At 52.2% G+C, this 19,395-nt stretch overlaps 1 protein-coding gene across 1 annotated transcript in view; it reads left to right on the forward strand.

Moving 5' to 3' along the window:
• LOC308257819 (cadherin-23-like) overlaps window positions 1-19,395 on the forward strand; it is a gene marked incomplete at its 3' end in the record, with an annotated part of 323,284 nt that overhangs the window by 240,666 nt on the left and 63,223 nt on the right. Inside the window, exons 13-14 of the mRNA XM_080687874.1 lie at window positions 170-319; window positions 793-951. Coding sequence (XP_080544000.1) covers window positions 170-319; window positions 793-951 — 309 coding nt within the window. The remainder of the gene's footprint in view (window positions 1-169; window positions 320-792; window positions 952-19,395) is intronic.

The following is a 19,395-nucleotide window of genomic DNA, read 5'->3' on the forward strand; positions in this document are numbered from 1 at the left end:
GGATCATTCAGTGGAGGCCTGGGACCCAGGGGCCGGGGGCCAGGTCAGCCCTGCCCCTGCCCCTGCCCCTCATCCACCTCCCGCACCAAAGCAGCTCTGCCCCTCCAGCCACGCTCTAGGCCTTGGCCTCCTGCGCCCTTCTGACTGGCTTCTTCGTTCTTAACCCCAGGGCCTGAATAGCATGTTCGAGGTGTACCTGGTGGGGAACAACTCCCACCACTTCATCATCTCCCCCACCTCCGTCCAAGGGAAAGCAGACATTCGCATCCGAGTGGCCATCCCCCTGGACTACGAGACCGTGGAGCGCTACGACTTCGACGTAAGGCCCTTTTCACTATCTTCTTGGCTGTGTGGGGGGATTTCAGGTGAAGTGGGGGTGGGAGGTTGACACCATCCCCTTAAATTCCACCTCTTCTCACCCTTCCCTATGGGTCTGACTCACTGAGCTGTGGCAGAGGCTGGGCTGAGCCTTCCCTTCTCAAGGACAAGGAAACGTCCAGGAATTGAGTGGAAGTTTCCCAGGCACCGTCAAAGTTTCAGAAACCCATCGGGAGCTCTCCTGTCCAGACCCTGCCAGCCCAACCCTCATCAGGGGCTCCCTCCCAGCAGAATCAGTGGACACTCTAGGCTGTGACCATTGATGGAGGGACTCACAGTGACACACTCCTGGGATGGGCAGTGACTCTGACAGGTGGTCTGGGTTGGGACCAGCAAAGGCCCCAGGGATACTTATGGGGACGAAGGCTCCGGAAGCACATGGGAGCTCACCAGGGCCCTGCTCTGCACACGCAGCTCTTTGCCAATGAGAGTGTGCCTGACCACGTGGGCTATGCCAAGGTGAAGATCGCCCTCATCAACGAGAATGACAACCGGCCCATCTTCAGCCAGCCGCTGTACAACGTCAGCTTGTACGAGAACGTCACCGTGGGGACCTCTGTGCTGACAGTGCTGGTGAGTCCCACTCTCCTCCAGGGCTCTGAGTTCCTGGGGTCAACCGTGGGGGAGCAGCCAGAGGGAGTCTGGGCGGTCAAGGAAGGGGGTGCCCCGGGCTGTCAGAGGTGTTGGCGTTGATGTGTTAAAGCATCTGGACTCTCCTGGATGGGGCTCCCTTGGCCAGCATGCAATGTGGAGAAGGGGCCAGCCTGAGGGAGGACGCGATGGGGCCAAGGAGATTTGGTTTTCTGCCTTGTCTATGAGAGGGACAGCACCTGGTGGGCCAGCAGCCCTGGAAGGTCCTCTAAAGGAAAGAGGTGCCAGCCATCTCTGAGGAGGGCGCCCCTCCCTATCCAAGCACAGGCTCCAGGGAAGAATGGGCTACTCAAGGGCACTTGGCATCCCCAGCTGCCCTTGGTTTGGACTTTGATAAGGGCCCCTCCCAGTGTCCATTTGTATCAGTCAGTACTTTTGGTTTCAAGCAAAAAAAGGATCGGTAACTCAAAAGTAGAAGCGATTTCAGGCAGAGCTGCGTCCTGGCACTCGGCTGAGCAGGAATTTGACTTCAGCACCAGGCTGGGTGTTTTCCTACTCGCAGAGGGGTACACCGGCGCCCCTAGGCTCACTTCTTACCAATTTATCAACCCTCCTGGGGAGCATTTATTTTTCAGTAGTTCCAGCACAAGTCCCAGAGCTGGTTTCCTTTGACCCAGCCTTTGGGGCCGTCCTGGAGAGAGTCGTCATGATGCGGATGAGATGGGTCCCACTCCCCAGTGTGGAGCCAGGGGTTGGGATCAGCCCATCCAAATTACATGGCATGGGCCGGAAACAGGGAGGAGCTATTTCAGAGGATGTTCTGTTATAAGAAGAAAGAGGATCGATTTCTGAGCAGATCAAAGTAGTAGCTGTGTGTTACACAAGCTCAGGGTCTTGCCCATAGTAGGTGTTCAATGAACGTTGTGGCATTTTACTCACTGCTACCCCGCCCTGCCTACTCTGAGATCCCCAGAGTCCTCGCTCCTATTTCTTGCTCCATCCTCATGGCCAACAGAGACGTTGCCTGCTGATCCCAGGCCCCCTACTCCAAAGTGTGTTTATTCTGCAGACAGATGGTATGAAACTGTATTGAGCCCCTAGGCCCTTTCCATCTGACAGTTATTAATATTTCAAACAGATGTTTAGCTAGGCAGGCCGTCAGACATAAACAGTAAGTCTGCTGTGGCTGCTTTCTTCCCCGTTTCCTCAGCCCCTGGCTTCGCCGGCTTTTGCAAGGTGCTCCTTGCAGTCAGTCACCTGGTGCTTGAGGCCCCATGGACCCTCCTGCAGCCCCGAGGGGCTGGGCCTTCTGTACCCAAAGAAAGCATCTTCAGCCCTCCAGCCACCTTTGAATGTCAGGGGGAAGGACACCCAAGCAGTCTGCTTCGAGGATCTCACAGGGAGAGGAGGCCCCACCCCCATAAGGCCTGGGACCATGTGGCAAAGAATTTAAGTTTTAGCTCCAGATTTGGAGCGGGCCTGGGGATTCCTTCCTGGTATTCTTGCTGGGGACAGGGGGTCTCACTTTGCAGTCCTAAGTTAGCTGTGGCCCTGGGAAAGGGTTGAGGGGGCCTAGAGAGCAGGGGTGGGGTGTGTGGGAAGGCATACTTCTTGGCTGGTGGCCAGCTGCTGGTGCCAAGGACGATGTGTCAGGCCGACCCCACCTGGGGCTGGCACTGGAGAGCAGGTCCTCAAACTGGGTTGCCTCAAATACTAGAGCAGCTTCTGAGCCTGTGTGGACCCCTGCTGGGTGCCAGGACCCCTTCTCCAGTTCCTCTCCAGGTCCCTGGGCATGTGTCGCAGATGAGTTTCACTCCAAGGCTGCCTGAGGGTCTCTGTTCAGAGCTGGCTCACCGGGCCAGCCTCCAGTCCTGTCTGTCCAGCCATGCCCCCCTCCTTCTCAGCCTTCAGCCCAGCGTTTGTTGAATTGTGCAGACACAAGAGAGTAGTTCTGCCCAATGATAAGCTCTAGGGCCCGGCTGTGCACCTAAAGGGGCTCAGGACTGAAAGTGAACAGTGTTTGAGCCCCGTCTCCCTGCCTTTGCTGCTCGCAGGTCTATTCAGGTCACCTCTAAGCCTCTATTTCCTCACATGCGAAATGGGCAGGAGACCTCCCCCCCACCCCCCCCCACCCCCCCACCCCCCCCCCGCCGCCGCCCCGCAAAGCTGCTGTCAAGATGTGAACAATGGATGTGAAAACATCTCCTGGGTAACCCCACCATCATCACCTCAGCTCCCCAGGTGCTTCCAGAGCTCCTGGCAGCAGCAAGTTTTGTGGCCACACCACACACACCCTTCCCCCACCCTGCCATTCTCTGCTCAGCCCCTGGGTCAGTCCCACCTCTCCACCTCCTTTGCTGTGAGAGGGGCTGGAGTTGCAGTGGCTGCTCAGGGACTGTGAAATCCCTTCTCCTTGACCTTTACTGGGATGTTATTAAAATGTTTCATGGGCAGTTGTGTCAGGAAAAAATTATGAAGAAAAGGAAAATGTTTTAATTTGCACTAAAAGCTAGGCAGAGCCTGCTGCGAGGGGCCTCCCCAATCTCCCACCCTGGCATGGCCCTGTTTCTGTGGCTCACTGCCTATTTTGGGGCTCATTGCCTAGTTTCATAGTGGCTCAGGGAGCCAGACTAGGAGGGTGCTGTCACCACCAGCTAGGGTGGAAGGGCTGGACTTTCTCACCTCCACACTCCGTGGACCTCCCCCGGCCCAGGCTTTGAGGCCCTTACAGGCCCCCAGTTATAACGAAATGAGTCTCCACTGGCGAAGGGGAAAGAGTGGGGACCTAGAGTTCAAAGGCTTGACCTTCAGAATCGAGCCCTTGGGTGACTCGGCCGAAGCTGCTTCCCTTAGCAGCTCCTCGTCTGTAAAATGAACCAGATGGATTAAGATGTGTACATGGACCTTTCTAGACCTAGTGCCTGGGCTGGTCATGCCCAGAGGCAGGGGTGGCTGGGGTGACCTCTGAGGACGGTTACTGCTATGGATACTGCTGCTGTAGCAATCACGTCAGCGGCTGTCATTATTGAGGGCCAGCCATGAACCACGTACTTGATTGTGTTACTTCCAGACTAGATGCTGTCATTCTCATTATACAGGTGAGGAAACTGTGGCTGAGGGAGATTAAGTAACTGTCTCGGCGTCCCAGGGCCAGTAAGTGAATGAACTGGATTCACAAAAAGTCTGCCTGACCCCAAGCCATGGGCTCTTAACACTGGCTGCGTGGGACCACTGAGCCGTCTTTTCAGTGATGTCCAGAGCTGAGGGTAGGGAGGGCCTGGAAGTGCCTCTGCAGGACCCAGGTGAACAGGCCATGGTGTCACTCCAGGCATTTTGTCTCTGGGCGGGGCTCTGGACCCTCAAGACCCGCTGGCACCATCAGGTGTCTCTCCAGCTCTCTGGGCCCCAGCCTGCTCAGTAGTCAGAGCTGAGCTGGGTGAGCAACTTTGCATTGATGAGAAGACCAGGTCAGATAGCCTGGAGCACTCTTCATTAGGAAAGGCTTCCTGGACATGCAGGACCTCTGACGTCAGTGGAAGCTGGTTCTCTGACGGGCAACCACACAGGGGAGAGATATGCAAGGGCGCGTATACCCACACGTGTTGGGGTGGGCACGTGAAGTATGTTTGTGGGGGCCGTGTGTGTGCACAGGCATGCCCTGTGTCTGTGCATGAACCTATATGTGCAACTGCATGCATTCGTGGGTATGTGCATATGATATACATATATGTGTGCATGCAGGCTCCTGTGTGGTGTCGGTGGCTCCCCATCCTCTAAGCCAGGGGTCCTCAAACTTTTTAAACAGGGGGCCAGTTTACTGTCCCTCAGACCGTTGGAGGGCAGGACTATAGTTTAAAAAAAAAACTATGAACAAATTCCTATGCGCACTGCGGGCCAGGGACGAGTTGGCTGCTAAGCAGGACAGGCAGCGGCACCCGGCAGGCCGGATAAATGTCCTCGGTGGGCCGCATGTGGCCCGCGGGCCGTAGTTTGAGGACCCCTGCGAGTAAGCTGTATGGTTTGTTCCCCTCTGATATCCCAAGGCTGCTCTGATTCTCACCTTCCAGTCCTGCCTTCTTTTCTGACGACAGGAGTCGGGTGGGAAGACCATGAGGCGTCTTCCTGGGATTCTGCTGGGCTTGGGGCAGCCTGACCAATGGGTACATGGGGCCTAGCAGGGTTTCTGGGTGCCATTAGACAGTAGGAGAGCAATCAGACCATTTGTTTTAAAAAAATGTTTGAATGCCTCGGGCACATGACCTGAGGACACAATAATGATGTGAGTCTTGCCCCCGTGAAGTTTACAGTCTCCAAGAAAGCCTGATGTTCCTACTAAAAAGCTGAATTTTTATGTTAAGTGTTACTTCCTATGATGGACAGATCAGGGAGCTATGAATATCTACAGGGCACCTGACCTTGACTGGGGTCAGAGAAGGCTTCCCCGAGGAAGTGGCGATTGAGCAGGCATTAACAAGGGGCCGCGGGGAGGGAAGCACATTGGAGAAAGAGGGAATGGCATGTGCAAAGGCCCCGTGGCTGGAATGTGGTGAGGGGATGTGCTGGGCAGGGAGGTGGACCCCTGCTCTTATGAGGCAGATAGGACTCAACTACTTCTCTTCCTCCTGAATTGCCACCTACCCCACTGGGCTGCTGTTTGGACAGTGGAGACACCTTGTATAAATCGTCCACATTCGCTTACCGATTTCATCCTGGCACCCTATGGCAGGCATTTGGAAACAGCTGGCACAGGTTGTACTTGGGATGTGCAAGGAGCCAGCCTGGCCTCCTGCAAGATAGAGCTCATGTCCCAGATTTATTCATTCTGTGTCCCTGGGGCAGCAAGAAAGGGATGCTGAGGCAGAGTAGGATCCAAGAGGGAAGTTCCTCCTGGGGCAGGTCTTACTATATATACCCCAGGACCTTTACTCCCCGCTCCGGAGGCAGGGTACAGCAGGAATGGGCAGGAGATGGCTGTCAGACAACACAGGTTCTTCTCCAGGCAGAGGAATCAAAGCAAGGAGGAGAGGCATTTCAGGGCCCTGACTGGGCGGGTGTGGGCCCCAGCACCACCGCTCCTGGTTTGCTCAGTCCAGGGGCAAGACAGAGTGGGAGCTGGAAGGAATGGCTCCCCTCCCCATCCACCCACAGGCCCCTCTTCCCAGCCTGTCCTCGGAAGGCTGGTGGCATCTCGGACAGGATCAGTCCTTCTCTTGAACTTGGTTTCTTCCCTGAAGTGGGAAATGCTGTGCCTGCCCAGTCCATGTGGCTGGATTGTCGGGAGACCCCATTGTGGTGATGTGGCTGTAAATACGGATGGGGCAAGGTAGGTTTGCAGTGTTCTTATGGAAAAATATACAATAACGAATGAATAATCGTACGAGAATAAATTATGTTTCGAGTACTCACAGCTGTAAACCTTTTGTGCGCCTCCCCCCTGTAGGTGAGGCTGCCAGACTGAAAGGGTGGTTTTTCTTATCAGTGGCCTTGAAGGGCCCAGCCTGGCTGCCCTCTGCCCTGTGTGCAAGCCCAGCGCTGCTGAGGTGCGAGCCCCACAGGCCACATCGCACGTTCCTCTGCCACCCGGGGAGATTCCCTGATGGGATCCCCCCTCGGAGGTTGTGAGAACTGAGTGGAATGTTCATAGAGGCAGAGTAGGATCCACTCAGTAGGAAACACTCGGAATGTTTCAGCCGGTCCTGCCAACCTCCTGGCTGACTTCGTGGGGTGGGGGCAGCACCCTGCCAGTCGTGGCCCCACCCGGGCAGCCAGGGAACCTGGATGGTCCTGGGGAGCCACTGTCCTTGTTATAAAGTGAGGTGAGGGGGCGGTGCTGTTGCAGGGCCTCTGGCTCCTGAGGCTCTCATTCGGGCTCACTGTGCCCAAGAGAAAGGGGGGCGGGGGTCTGTGACTGAGACATGCTTCCCGCCCTGCCCCCCGCCCCAAGGGTTCTGCGCTTACCCACTGGCCTGCAGTGCTGCCTCGCCTGCCACGCCCCTCCTCCCGTCCTGTCTAGAAATTTGGTGACAATTCCGGAGGCCACCTTCCTGCTCCTAGAGCTCACCAGCTTTTCCTCCTGGTCCTCCCCACTGCCCACATCAGCACACAGCCCTGCTGCTGCCTGTCCCTTCTCTCCCTCCTCCACCCACAGCAAATGCCACTGACACCAAAGGGAGAGGTGTGCTGTGCTGTCACTGCCCCCGGCTGAGACTTGGTGGGTGTGCAGTGCAGTGAGCCTCTTCTCCCGCTCTGTGATCCCGGGGGCTCCCTCATCCTGTAGGCTTGGGGAACACCCACACGCCCCGCCATGTTGCTGAATGCGGGTGCCTCTCCTGGATTCTGGGAACCTGATGGCCCAGCCAGGTGGGCAGGGAAGGCCTTCGTCAGCCTCAGGTGGTGCTCCCTGGTCCCTCTGGCCCCTTGCAGAGGACATGCTGCCCTGCAGGGCCAGGAGACATCTCTCAGCTGCATCCACCCCTGCATGAGGAAACCTGGCTGGGAACAGGCTGGGAAACCAGGGAGACCCCGGGGCAAGCCCTGCTCTGTGAGCCTGGCCTCTGCTGTGTCTAACTCTGAGGTGGGGTGGAAGTGGGGCGTGATCAGGGAAAGGGCTGCCCCAGGCTGAGGGAGCTGCAGGCGAAAGGCAGTGGATGCGCAGAGAGGAGGAGGAAGGGTGACTGACTAGGACAGGCAGCCCGTCGGAGGTGACTGCTGAGGAGAGACTTGATGGATCACTGTGGCTGCTGGATGGAGAATGGGGCGGGGGGGGGGGGGGGGTAATAGGGTAGAAGCTGGGAGACCGGTGAGAGGCTGGCTCCAGCCACGCAAGTGGCAGTGGAGGGGGACAGGCGGAAGATTCAGGGGCACACCCTCCTCTCCCAGCTCACGCACAGGTTGGGCACCAGCTTCGCCATTCTCCTCCCCAGGCCCAGCAAGGCATGCCCATCCCATCCCCACCTGACTGCCAGGTGGGCCCTGCACCTTTGCAAACACTGAAGTGGGCAGGCAGCCCTGGTTGGAATCCTGCCTCAGCCTCTTACCACAGGTGGGCCTTGGGCAGGTGACTAGCTGTCCCTGGGTTTCAGTCCCCCTCTCTAAAGTGCGGAGAATAATTCCCACCTCAGCAGCGTTGTGGATTGCTGTGTGGAAGGGCGTGGTCCCCAGCCCGCACACACAAATGCGGACAGTGTACCAGCACCTCTGCGTGCCAGGTGTCCATCCAGGGGCCTCTCCCTCTTCTGAGAGCTTTGGTTCAACTTGAATCTATCATCGTATAACGCTGATCACAGAAATTGCCAACATGAATTATTAGTAAGTCTACAAGATGACAATACAACCCGCTGCGTAGGCCCCATCCTGAGACCAGCAAAACCCAGCAGACACAGGCAGGTGAATGCAAGGAAGAGTGGCAGCTGTGCTTCCCGACAGGCTTGGGCCTTCCCCTTCCTAAGAGTAGCCCCCTGACCCCCCTACCTCATGCCCTCTCTCCCCACTTCCTCCTGACACCCCTCACCACGGGCATCTTAATTGATCTCATTGTTCTCCAATCCCTTGAGACCTGAGACTCCAGCTGTGCTTAAACAGAACAAAATCTCTTCCAATTTCCCCACCGTTTAAAAGAAAATTGAATTCTTTATCTGCAGCCTGGGGAGGGGAAGAGGGAGGCTAGAGAGAGAGAGGCACTAGTAAATAGTACATATGTCACCCCAGCCCTGCTCCCAAGCTGGCCTGGAAGGCCTTTGTAGACACACTCTCCCCCACTTTGGGGGTGTCCAGGCTGTATTTGTGGGCCCCTTTAATCTGCTCTTGGGTTCATCCCCAATCAAGGGGCCAGTATGGTGCCGGTGCTGGCCGGGAGCCGGAGGAAGCTGAGCTGCTGCCGGTGATTGACGGTCTGAGTTCCTCCGGCTGTCAGGCCTCAGTGCTCCTCGACTGTGTTTATCTCTTTAATCTAAATATCAATCCGTAAAACCGAAATGGGATGGAATGAGAGGTAGGACAGGCACTAAGGACAGAGGGAAAGGGAGAAAGAGAGAGAACACAGCTGGCTACTGCCTGCCCATCACCACCCTGGGCTTCTGGGAGGAGGCAAGGCAGGGCCTGTGGCTGGGAGGCTGCAGGGGGCTGCCCTGGGTGGGCCCAGCCACGTGTCAGGATGGAGAGCTGTGGCTACCACCCCTGCTCCTGAAGTGGATTTTCCAGGACTTTAAGGTCTGACAGTTTCCAGCCATTTAGTCCCTCAGCTAATTGATTTTTGACAAATTGATCTAAAGCTCTATTGATTGTCAAGCCTTCGAAGCCACCCTCACTGGCGCCTCCAGGATCCCCCATTCTCAGCTGAGCAGCTCTGTCTGCCAATGACCTTTGTCCCTTTTCCAAAAAAACAAACCCAAGAGGACAGTGTTGTTCATCATCATAGCCCTGGTGAGTGGGTGCTATAAGCTTAGTAAATGCCAAGCATTTCTCAGTCCCTTCTGTGCCCATTATACTGAAGACAGAAACGAGGCCCAGAGAGGTTAAGTAACCTTCTCAGGGTCAGCCAGCTTGTAAGTGGCCAAGCTGGGATTTAAACCTGGCTCTGTCTGAGGGCCCCTAACCCTCCCTCCTGCTCGCTGACCAGCATCAGGTGCCTACTCGCACACTGGGCTCTAGCCTGTTGTTGGAATTGACCATCTCCAGAGTCCGAGGAGATGGGCTGAGTGCTGGCCTGGGAGGTGGGAGCCGTTCAGTCACTGGGTGACCTTGAGCTCCCAGGGCCTCCGTGTCCTCATCCATAAAATGAAGGAGTTCTGCTAGACGCTCTCTATGGCCCCCTGTGGCGGCAACGTGTGACCACCTGCCCCAGACATTCCCCTTCGGAGCCCAGAGCCTGTGATTCCTGCACTCCGGGCCTGTCAGTCGCCCTTCGGTTGGTTAGGCGCTGATTGTTCCTGCTCTGGCAGTTGCTCAGAGGAAGCCGGAGCGAGGAAATGGACCCCTGGGTGAGGGGACAGTGGGTAGCTATAAGAGTGGTGGGGCGGGAATGAGTTCATAAATGCTGCAAACCAAATGCCTGTACAAAGTCCACCTGTGCCCAGTGCTGGGAAGGTTATGAGCCCTGGGGTGGGATGACAGGGGAGGGGTGGCCCATAGCAGCCGCCAGGGCCTGGGCCTGACAGTTCGTCCTGGGGGCAGTTGGGAGAAAGGCTGAGAGAGCAGAGAGGGGGTCTAGGAGGGGGTTGGCACAGAGATTCAGGGAGAAATTGAGCTAGGCCTGTGGGTTTGGGGTGGCTTAATCTTGCATAATCCCTGAAGGAGGGGTGACAGCTGTGGTTCCTGCCAGTTTAAGTCTGGAGTGGCTCAAAGTCCCATATGCCCATTGGTATATTTAGGTGTTTTTTCTTTAATTTAACCATGATCCATAGTAAAAATTACATTTAACTTCATGACCCAGGACACATACTCACACATATTTGTATCTAAGAAAAAAAACAATGCTGTCTTGCTATGTGAATTACACTCTAGTATTTTCTATTTTATTCCAGATTTTTTTATGAGAACTTTTAAGGTATGTTCTCTTAGCAACTTTCACATATGCGATACAGTATTATTAACTATGGTCACCACTCTGTACATTACATTCTCGTGACACATTTATTTTATAGCTGGAAGTTTGTACCTTTTGACCATCTTCATCCAGTTTGCCCATCCTCACAGCCACCTCTGATAACCACTAATCTGTTGTTTGAGCTCAGTTTTGTTTTGTTTTTAGATTCTACATATAAGTGAGATCATATGGTATTTGTCTTTGAGCTCAGTTTTGTTTTGTTTTTAGATTCTACATATAAGTGAGATCATATGGTATTTGTCTTTCTCTGACTTATTTCACTTAGCATAATGCCCTCAAAGTCTTTCCATATTGTTGCAAATGGCAGGATTCTCTCCTTTTTTGTGGCTAAAAATATTTATATATCACATCTTTATTCATTTGTCCATTCATGAGCACTTATCTCGGCTGTTGTAAAATTGCTGCAATGAACATGGGGTTGCAGATATATTTTTGTTAGTGTATTCATTTTCTTCAGATAACTATCCAGAGGTGGAATTGCTGGGTCATATACGAGTTCTGTTTTTAACTTTTTGAGGAAGCTCCATACTATTTTCCATAGTGGTTGCACTACCAGCAGTGCATAAGAGTTCCCTTTTCTCCACATCCTCGCCAGCATTTGTTTTCTCTTGTGTGGTTTTTTTATAATAGTCATTCTAATAGTGTGAAGTGAGATCTTGTGGCTTTGATTTGCATTTCCCTGATGATTAGTGATGCTGAGCACCTTTTGGTGTACCTGTTGGCTCTCTGTATGTGTTCTTTGGAAAAAATGTCTACTTAGTTCCCCTGCCCATTTTTTTATTGGATTGTATTTTGTCGTTTTTTTGCTATTGAGTTGTATGAGTTCTTTATTTTAGACTAGAGGCCCAGTGCACGAAAATCGTGCACTTGGGGGGTCCCTCAGCCCAGCCTACACCCTCTTGCAGTCTGGGAGCCCGGGGGGGGGGGTGTGACTGATGGCTTAGGCCCGGGGAGCGGGCTTAGGCCGGCTATTGGACATCCTTAGCACTGCTGCGGAGGCGGGAGAGGCTCCTGCCACGGCCGCTGTGCTCACCAACGGTGAGCCTGGCTTCTGGCTGAGTGGCGCTCCCCCTCTGGGAGTGCACTGACCACCAGGGGCAGCTCCTGTGTTGAGCGTTTGTCCCCTGGTGGTTAGTTCGTGTCATAACAACCGGTCGTTCTGCTTTTTTGACGATTTGCATATTAGCCTTTTATTATATAGGACAGTGGTCGGCAAACTGTGGCTCACGAGCCGCTGCAGTTTGCCACTCTGTTGACTAATGAGTTTGCTGACCACTGACCTAGACTCTCGATTCCAATAATTACAGGCTATTGTTGTTCCTTGTGATTAAGCCCCTATCCCAGTGTTCAGCAAACTCATTAGTCAACATGGCGGCAAACCGCGGCTCGAGAGCCGCATGTGGCTCGTGAGCTGCAGTTTGCTGACCACTGATATAGAATATTAACCCCTTATCAGATATATGATTTGCAAATATTTTCTCTCATTCAGAGGTTGCCTTTTCATTTTGTTGATGGTTTCCTTTGCTGTCCAGAAGCTTTTTACTTTGATGTAAGCACACTTGTTTGTTTTTGCCTTTGCTTTTGGTGGCAAATTCAACAAACCACCACTGAGATCAATGTTGAGGAACTTACCGCTTATGTTTTCTCCTAGGAGTTTTATGTTCCAGGTGTTACATTCAAGTCTTTCATACATTTTGAGTTTATTCTTGTATACTGTGTAAGATAGTGGTCCTGTTTCATTCTTTTGCAGGTGGCTGTCCTGTTTATTGAAGAGACTGTCCTTCCCCATTGTGTATTCTTGGCTCCTTTGTCATATATTACTTGATCATATATCCATGGGTTTATTTCTGGACTCTATTCTGTTCCATTGATCTGTGTGTCTGTTTTTATGCCAACATCATACTGTTTTCATTTGTGATATAGTTTGAAATCAGGGAGTGTGATGTCTTCATCTTGGTTCTTCTTTCTCAAGATTGCTGTGGCTATTTAGGGTCTTTGTGTGTCCATACAAATTTTAGGATTCTTTGCTCTATTTCTGTGAAAAATGCCATTGGAATTCTGACAGGGATTGCAGTGAATCTGTAGATTGCTTTGGGTAGTATGGTCATTTTAACAATTCTTCCAAGCCATGGGTATGGAATGTCCTTCCATTTATTTGTGTCTTCCACAATTTCTTTCATCAATGTCTTATGATTTTTACTCTACTATTTTCTATTTTATTCTACGAGATTTATTTTTTGTAAAATGCTAGTCATGACCATTAAATTGATTTCATGACCAATTAATGCATGGTTACCTAATTTTGCACATCCCTAGAAAGAGCCTTCTCTGCTTTACTATCTTATATAATAAAAGCCTAATATACTAAGTGTTTAGTCGTCTGGTCGACCCTTCAACCAATCAAAGTGTAATATGCTAATGATATGCTAAGGCCACTCAAGCACTCGCTATAATGTGCACTGACCACCAGGGGGCAGACACTCTGACCCGTAGGTTAGCTTGCTGCTGGGGCCCAGCCGATCGGGACTGAGTGAGATGGGCTGAACACACCCTAGAGCCCTCCTGTGGTCCCTCTCTGGCTTGCCAACCTTCCACGGCCCTGATCGTGCACTGGTGGGGTCCCTCAGGCTGGCTTGCTCCCTCTCACAATCCGGAACCCCTCAAGGGATGTTGGAGAACCGGTTTCGGCCAGATCCTGCAGGCCAGGCTAAGGGACCCCACTAGTGCACGAATTTGTGCACCGGGCCTCTAATGTAACGATAATGATGATGATATCAACTCATGTTCCTCGAGGCCTTACTACTAGGGGCAGATTGTCAAAGACCCAAAATCCTAGACTTAATCCACTGAGGTTTATCCTAACTCAGCCATTTCTGAGCCACATGGCTTTGAATAGATTACTTATATCAGCAATGACCTAATATAGCAACCAGTAATAGAAACCTCCAAATAAGATCAAAGTATATTTCTCTCCCAAGTAAAAGCAGTTGAGAGGGGAAAAGCCTTGGGTGGCTCCTTCAAGCTCTCTTCTCCCCCATTCCTAGGGTGCAGCCCTCATCTTCATGGTCCAAGGTGATGGCCAGCCTTCACATCCATACTTCAAGCTGCAGACTCTCTCCATTTTTTAAATGTGTGTGGGGTGTTTTTTTTAAAATTGATTTTAGAGAGAGGAAGGGAGAGGGAGAGAACGAGAGAAAGAAACATCAATGAGAGAGAAACATCAATCACTTGCCTCCTGCATGCCCCCTACAGGGGATCCAGCCTGCAACCCAGGCATATGCCCTGACCAAGAATCTAATGGTGACCTGGATCATGGGACAACACTCAACCAACTGAGCCACCCCGGCTGGGCGGCACTCTCTCCCTTTTAAGGAGACTTCCTGGAAATGCACACTTCTACTTTCATCTCATTGGCCAGAACTTAATAGTCATAGCTGTACCTATTTGCAAAGGAAGCTGGGCAGTGTTATGTTTTAGTCAGATAGTGTTATGCCACCTAAAAAGCCATTTCTGTTCATCTGAGAAAGGGAGCATGGATGTTGCGTCTCTGTCAAATAACCTCTCTGAGCCTTAGTTTTCTTTTCTGGAACATGGTGATGATGACAGTTCCTTACAGATTTGTTGTAGGGGTTCAGTGAGATAATACATGTGAAGAACTTAGCATAGCACCTGACACAAAGTAAATGCTAAACAAATAATAGGTATTAATAGTAAGTGTCTGGCACCAAACTAAGCCCCTTCTGTGTGTTATCTCATTGAATCTCCACAGCAATCTGGTGAGGTAGAAATTAGCCTCCCTATTTTATACATGAGAGCACTGAGATTCGGGGAAGTTAGGTGTTTGCTAGAGTTTACACCTGTGGAAGGGGCAGAGCTTAGCCATGAATCTTATCTCTAGGATATCAAAACTTTCCCTTAACCATGAGGCAATGCAGCCTCCTCGTGGAGGCTAAACCCCTCCCTGAGACCTAATGAAACTGTGGGGCCAAGAGGTATGAGGAGGTGCAAACTGAACCCATGGCCAGAGCTCCCTCTGCCTGCCCAGCCACCCACAGAAGGGACCCCCTGCCCAAGGAGAAACAAGACAAGTGTCAGGACAGAAGACCACTGTAGGCATTTATTGTAACAAGACCTACAGACTTGGGGTTAGAAGATCAAGGCCTTCAATGCACTGATTAAGGGGCCAAGCCCCTTTTCCCTGCAAGCCTCGATTTCTCCATCTGCAAAACGGAGAGAATGCTGCTGAACCCTCTCTCTTTGGGGTGCAAGTATTTATAAATGAGATATGCTGCTCACCTCTTAGTGTGTTTCTCAGTCTGTTAGAACATTTTTACTAATGGGCAAAGGAATGAAAGAAGGAAAGCAAATGTCTATGGACAGAGGTAGTTTCCAGGCATGAGTTTCCCAGCATGGCCTCCCCACATTGTGCTCACATGCAGCATCTAACTATCTCGCCACCAAGCCCTAGGCTGGACTGGCCCAGGCGAGTGAGGGGCTGCGGCTGATGATTTATAGTTTTTTCGTCAGACTTTGACCTTAATTTCTTCTGTCGTTGTGGGGCTGTAAAATTCATTAGGGACCCTCAGGCGGAGTGATGAAGATGTCAGGTAGGCAATCATGTGGGTATTTAATCTATCAGATGTGTGGCTTGCCATTTAGGGAGACAACAAGAGAATGTGGAATCAATACAGTTCATTAGTGAGTAGCATGTGCCAGGCCAATCAGTGCCCTCCGATGGCAGCAAGCATCGGGGGGTGGGGGGTACCCCCTGGGCTCCAAGTCACTTTGGAGTGAGGACATGTCCTGGCTCCTGGGTAGGACTAGCCCACACTCAGGTATCTGCCACCTTCCCACTAGACCTGGAACTGCCGGTTACATCCCACGGGGCAGGGGAAAAGAGGGAGGGCGGCAGACTCAGGGTGGTGAGATCCAGTAATGGGGGAGGCGGTCCCAGCCATGGTTTGGCTGCACCCCAGGGGGTTGATTGGACTGCCTTGTCCTCCTCCTTCTATCTCCTCCACACATAAGGTCCCACTTAACTGAGCCTCAGCCACGGTGTCTGTCCCCAGGCCTCTCCGGCACCCTCCCTTTCCCTTCTCTTCTGCTCCCACGTAATCCCAGCTTGATAGCTGCCCCAGAGAGGCCCCGTGCCCTCCTGATTGTGAGTGTCTCATTCACAGCCAGCCAGCCACCCTCCCTCCTCCTGCGTCCTGGGAAAATGGCTTTCTGCATCCCAGTTTTCTTTGTCTGATGGTCAGATGTGATTTTTTTTTAAGTCACTCAATTGAGTCTTCCTCAAACCCAAGAGCATGAAAGAATGGACAGTGTTGTGAAAGGGTGAGGAGTGGGATTGTGTGTTTTTTTCTCTTTTCTTTGTGTGTGTGTGTCAGACAGACTGGGTGTGGGACCCTGCGCCATATGCAGCTGCGAGGGCAGGGAAATGCTGCCTGGCTCAGCGTGTGTGCCCGGTGGCCAGCCAGAGGCCTGGGTGTGAGAGGTGGCCCCCGGGCAAGCAGACCCTGAGACAGGCTTCTGGCGCAGGTGGGTAACTTGGAAAGTGACTCCAGGAAACTTAGGTGGGAGTGGGAAGCGAGACAAGGTCACGGAGGGGGCATTGTGAAGCCCGTTACCACCAGGGGGGACTACTGGGGCTCAGTCCCCTGGGAAATGTGGGGGGAGAGGCTGTACCCAAGTCATCCCACTTCAGGACGAGCCAGCCACCCACTCCCAGCGCCCCCGGAGTGAGGGCGGCGTCCAGGGACATGAACACCCATCACGCCAACTGCTTCCTGGAAAAAAGAGCCCAAGGCTGGGAGAGGCACAGGTGGCCCCTGGCGGGTGGCAGTGAGCACGAGGCTTCCTCCAGTTGGCACTTGCCGCACCCATGAGGCGGGCAGGGGTGGTGTTAGTGCTCATCTCCTGGAGCGGGAGCAGAGGTGCAATGCGTTCATCCACAGAGATGTCTCAGAATAGGGCCCACACCCCAGCGAGGACTAAGCTGTTGTTACCGGCTTTGCATTTATTATCAGCTGGACTGGCTTCATCTGTAAAATGGGATTGTGCACCTGTCTTGGTGGTTGTCTTAGGACATTAGGGACAGATCACATCAGGTTCCTCACACAGTGCCAGGCCCAAGGTGCTGCTCAGCAAGGAGGTGGTCTGTTATCCCAGTTGTCACTGCTCTTGCAGGTACACACACACACTCTCTCTCTCTCTCTCTCTCCTCTCAGCAGGGGGCCAGGAGACAACTAGGCAGCTGCCGGCCACCCTGACAGCCTTTGACGTCCCCGTAATTGCTTTCCCACGACGACTTCTTTAAGCACAGCGCTGCTGGCCAGAGCAATTTGCTCCCCATCTATTTTTATTTCCAGGTTTTAAAATAAAATAAAGAGAAACAAAAGGCAGTGGCGGAACCCAAGGACAACCACCGAGGCTGCAATAACAAACAAGCTGGGGCCACACACCTTGAGAGCACCTGTCAGCCGCATTGGGATTCGAATCCCTCCTCTCCCCTCTGCAGGACTGACACATTAATACATGGGCTCAGGCCTGGCTCCTGCCAGAGGGCCCTCCTGCAGGCTCAGTGCCTCAACCCCTTTCTCCTACCTGGCAGTGGCTGGGGGTCTGCAGAGGGACAAAGAGAGCAGTTAGAATTGGGAGTGGGAATACTAATTCTAGTTTCACTGAGAAATGTGGGCCATGTGCCAGGCCTTGGTCTAAAGCAGCGGTCGACAACCTTTTGCACCTCATGGACCACCAGTTGGCAACTGCAGGTCGAAAGCACCTTACATGTAGGGCCTTCTTTAGTCCTCACAGCCATCCCGGTGAGTCAGGTAGCATTGTCAGCCCCATTTTACAGAGGAGGAAACTGAGGCTTACAATGGATGTTACTGGGGTTATTCCTTCTCCTCCACTTCCTTTGGTCTCTTCTTTCTCCTTCCTCCTCCTCTCCCCTCCTCTGTTTTTTCCTCTTCCTTCTCCTCTCCCTTTTATCTCTTCCGCCCTCTTCCCTCCCCACTTTTTTCTCTCTTCCTCCCTTTCTCCTGTGGTCCCCCCCCCGACCCCCATCATCATCCTCCTGCTGTCCTTCCCTCCCTAGAAGTCCATCTGCTCAGGACTTGCAGTTGGCTTGTCACTGGTAGAAAGGACCTCATAAGTCATCATATATCATCTCCTCATCTATTCATTCAGCCCCTGTTTGGTGAAAGCCTCCAGCACTGAGATCCATGGGGAACAAGCCAGACTCAGTTCCTGCCCTCATAAAGCTTACGTTCTAGTGGAAGGAGAATAGCCAGTTACATTCTCCTAGATGCTCCTGCCCAAACCATGCTCTCCTCCCAACCACCTCCATCCACCAGCAGCTGCAGCACGTCCCTGACCACCCTCTCCAAGCCCCATTGCTTCTCACCACTGCCTATGCAACTGCAGTGACCACCTCAGCTCCTAGGTCCTGTTCTGTCCTAGGAGTCTGTTATCCCAGCAGCAGAGCTTGCTTTTACAAATGCAAATACATTGACAAATATCAAGGAATTCCCGTCTGCTGAGACTCCAGGGGCGGCCAGGAGCCTGCCTCAGGAGATCAGGAAGAGCATTCCTGGCAGAGGGAACCTCAAGTGCGGGAAGAGCAAGCTTGGCCTGTTCGGAACCTGAAAACTGAAGGAGGAAGCAGAGGAATGGAGCAGCAGGTTAGCAGAGGAGGTCGAGGCTGCAGAGGCTGGCCTACATGAGGCCTCAGGGGCCGTGGCAGGCAGCTGGGATTTTGTCTTAAGTTCTCTGGGAGCTTTCTAAGCTGGTGAGTAGTGTCTTGTATTGTCAGGTTCTCCCTCTGGCTCTGGTGGAGGATGGGCTGTTGGCGCCAGGGCCGAAGCAGGTAGAACCAGACCAGTCAGAGGCTGTGCAACCCTCAGGCCCTAAGCCCAGTGTCTTACTCAAAGTCCCACACTGGATGGTAGGGCAGGTGCTGGATCAGAACTCAGATCTCTGTGTCCCATTTCGGGAGTATTTTCATGATTCTACTCTTCGCCACAAATCTTTTTTGAGGACCTTCCTGCCTGGTCTTATACTGTGTATCCCCACATACACCCCTCCCCCAAGCACTTTTCTAACCCTCAGGGACAGAGTCCAGCAGGAATAGTAACGAGGCGTTTTTTAAAAAGATGCTCTAGACACTTTGTTTTTATTAAAGTATAGTTGACATGCAGTGTTATATTAGTTTCAGGTGTACAGCATAGTGATTCTGCATTTATATTCCTTGTTATATGATCACCATGATAAGTGTAGTAGCCATCTGTTACTGTACATAGTTATGATGATATTATTGACTCTTCCCTATGCTGTAGATTATATCCCTATGGCTTTTTTTTTCTAACTGGAAGTTTATACCTCTAATTCCCCTTCATCTTTTTCACCCAGCCCCCCTTCACCCCTCCCCTCTGGCAACCATGAGTTTAGTCTCTGCATCTATAAGTCTGTTTTATTTGTTCATTTGTTTTGTTTTTTAGATTTCACATATATAAGTGAAATCACATGGCACTTGTCTTCCTCTGTCTGACTTATTTCACTTAACATAGTACCTACACTCTACGTCTCTCCATGTTGTTACAAACGGCAAGATTTCCTTCTTTCTGAATGTTGAGTAATATTCCACTGCATATATGTACCTCATCTTCTTTTATCCACTCATCTGTTGATGGACACCTAGGCTGCTTCCATATCTTGGCTATTGTAAATAATGCTGCAGTGAACATAGGGGTACATGTATCTTTTAGAGTTAGTGTTTTTGCTTTCTTTAAATAAATAGAAGTGGAATTGCTGGGTTGTAT

This window comes from Plecotus auritus, assembly GCF_963455305.1.
Source record: "Plecotus auritus genome assembly, chromosome: 9".
Taxonomy (NCBI): Eukaryota; Metazoa; Chordata; class Mammalia; order Chiroptera; family Vespertilionidae; genus Plecotus; species Plecotus auritus.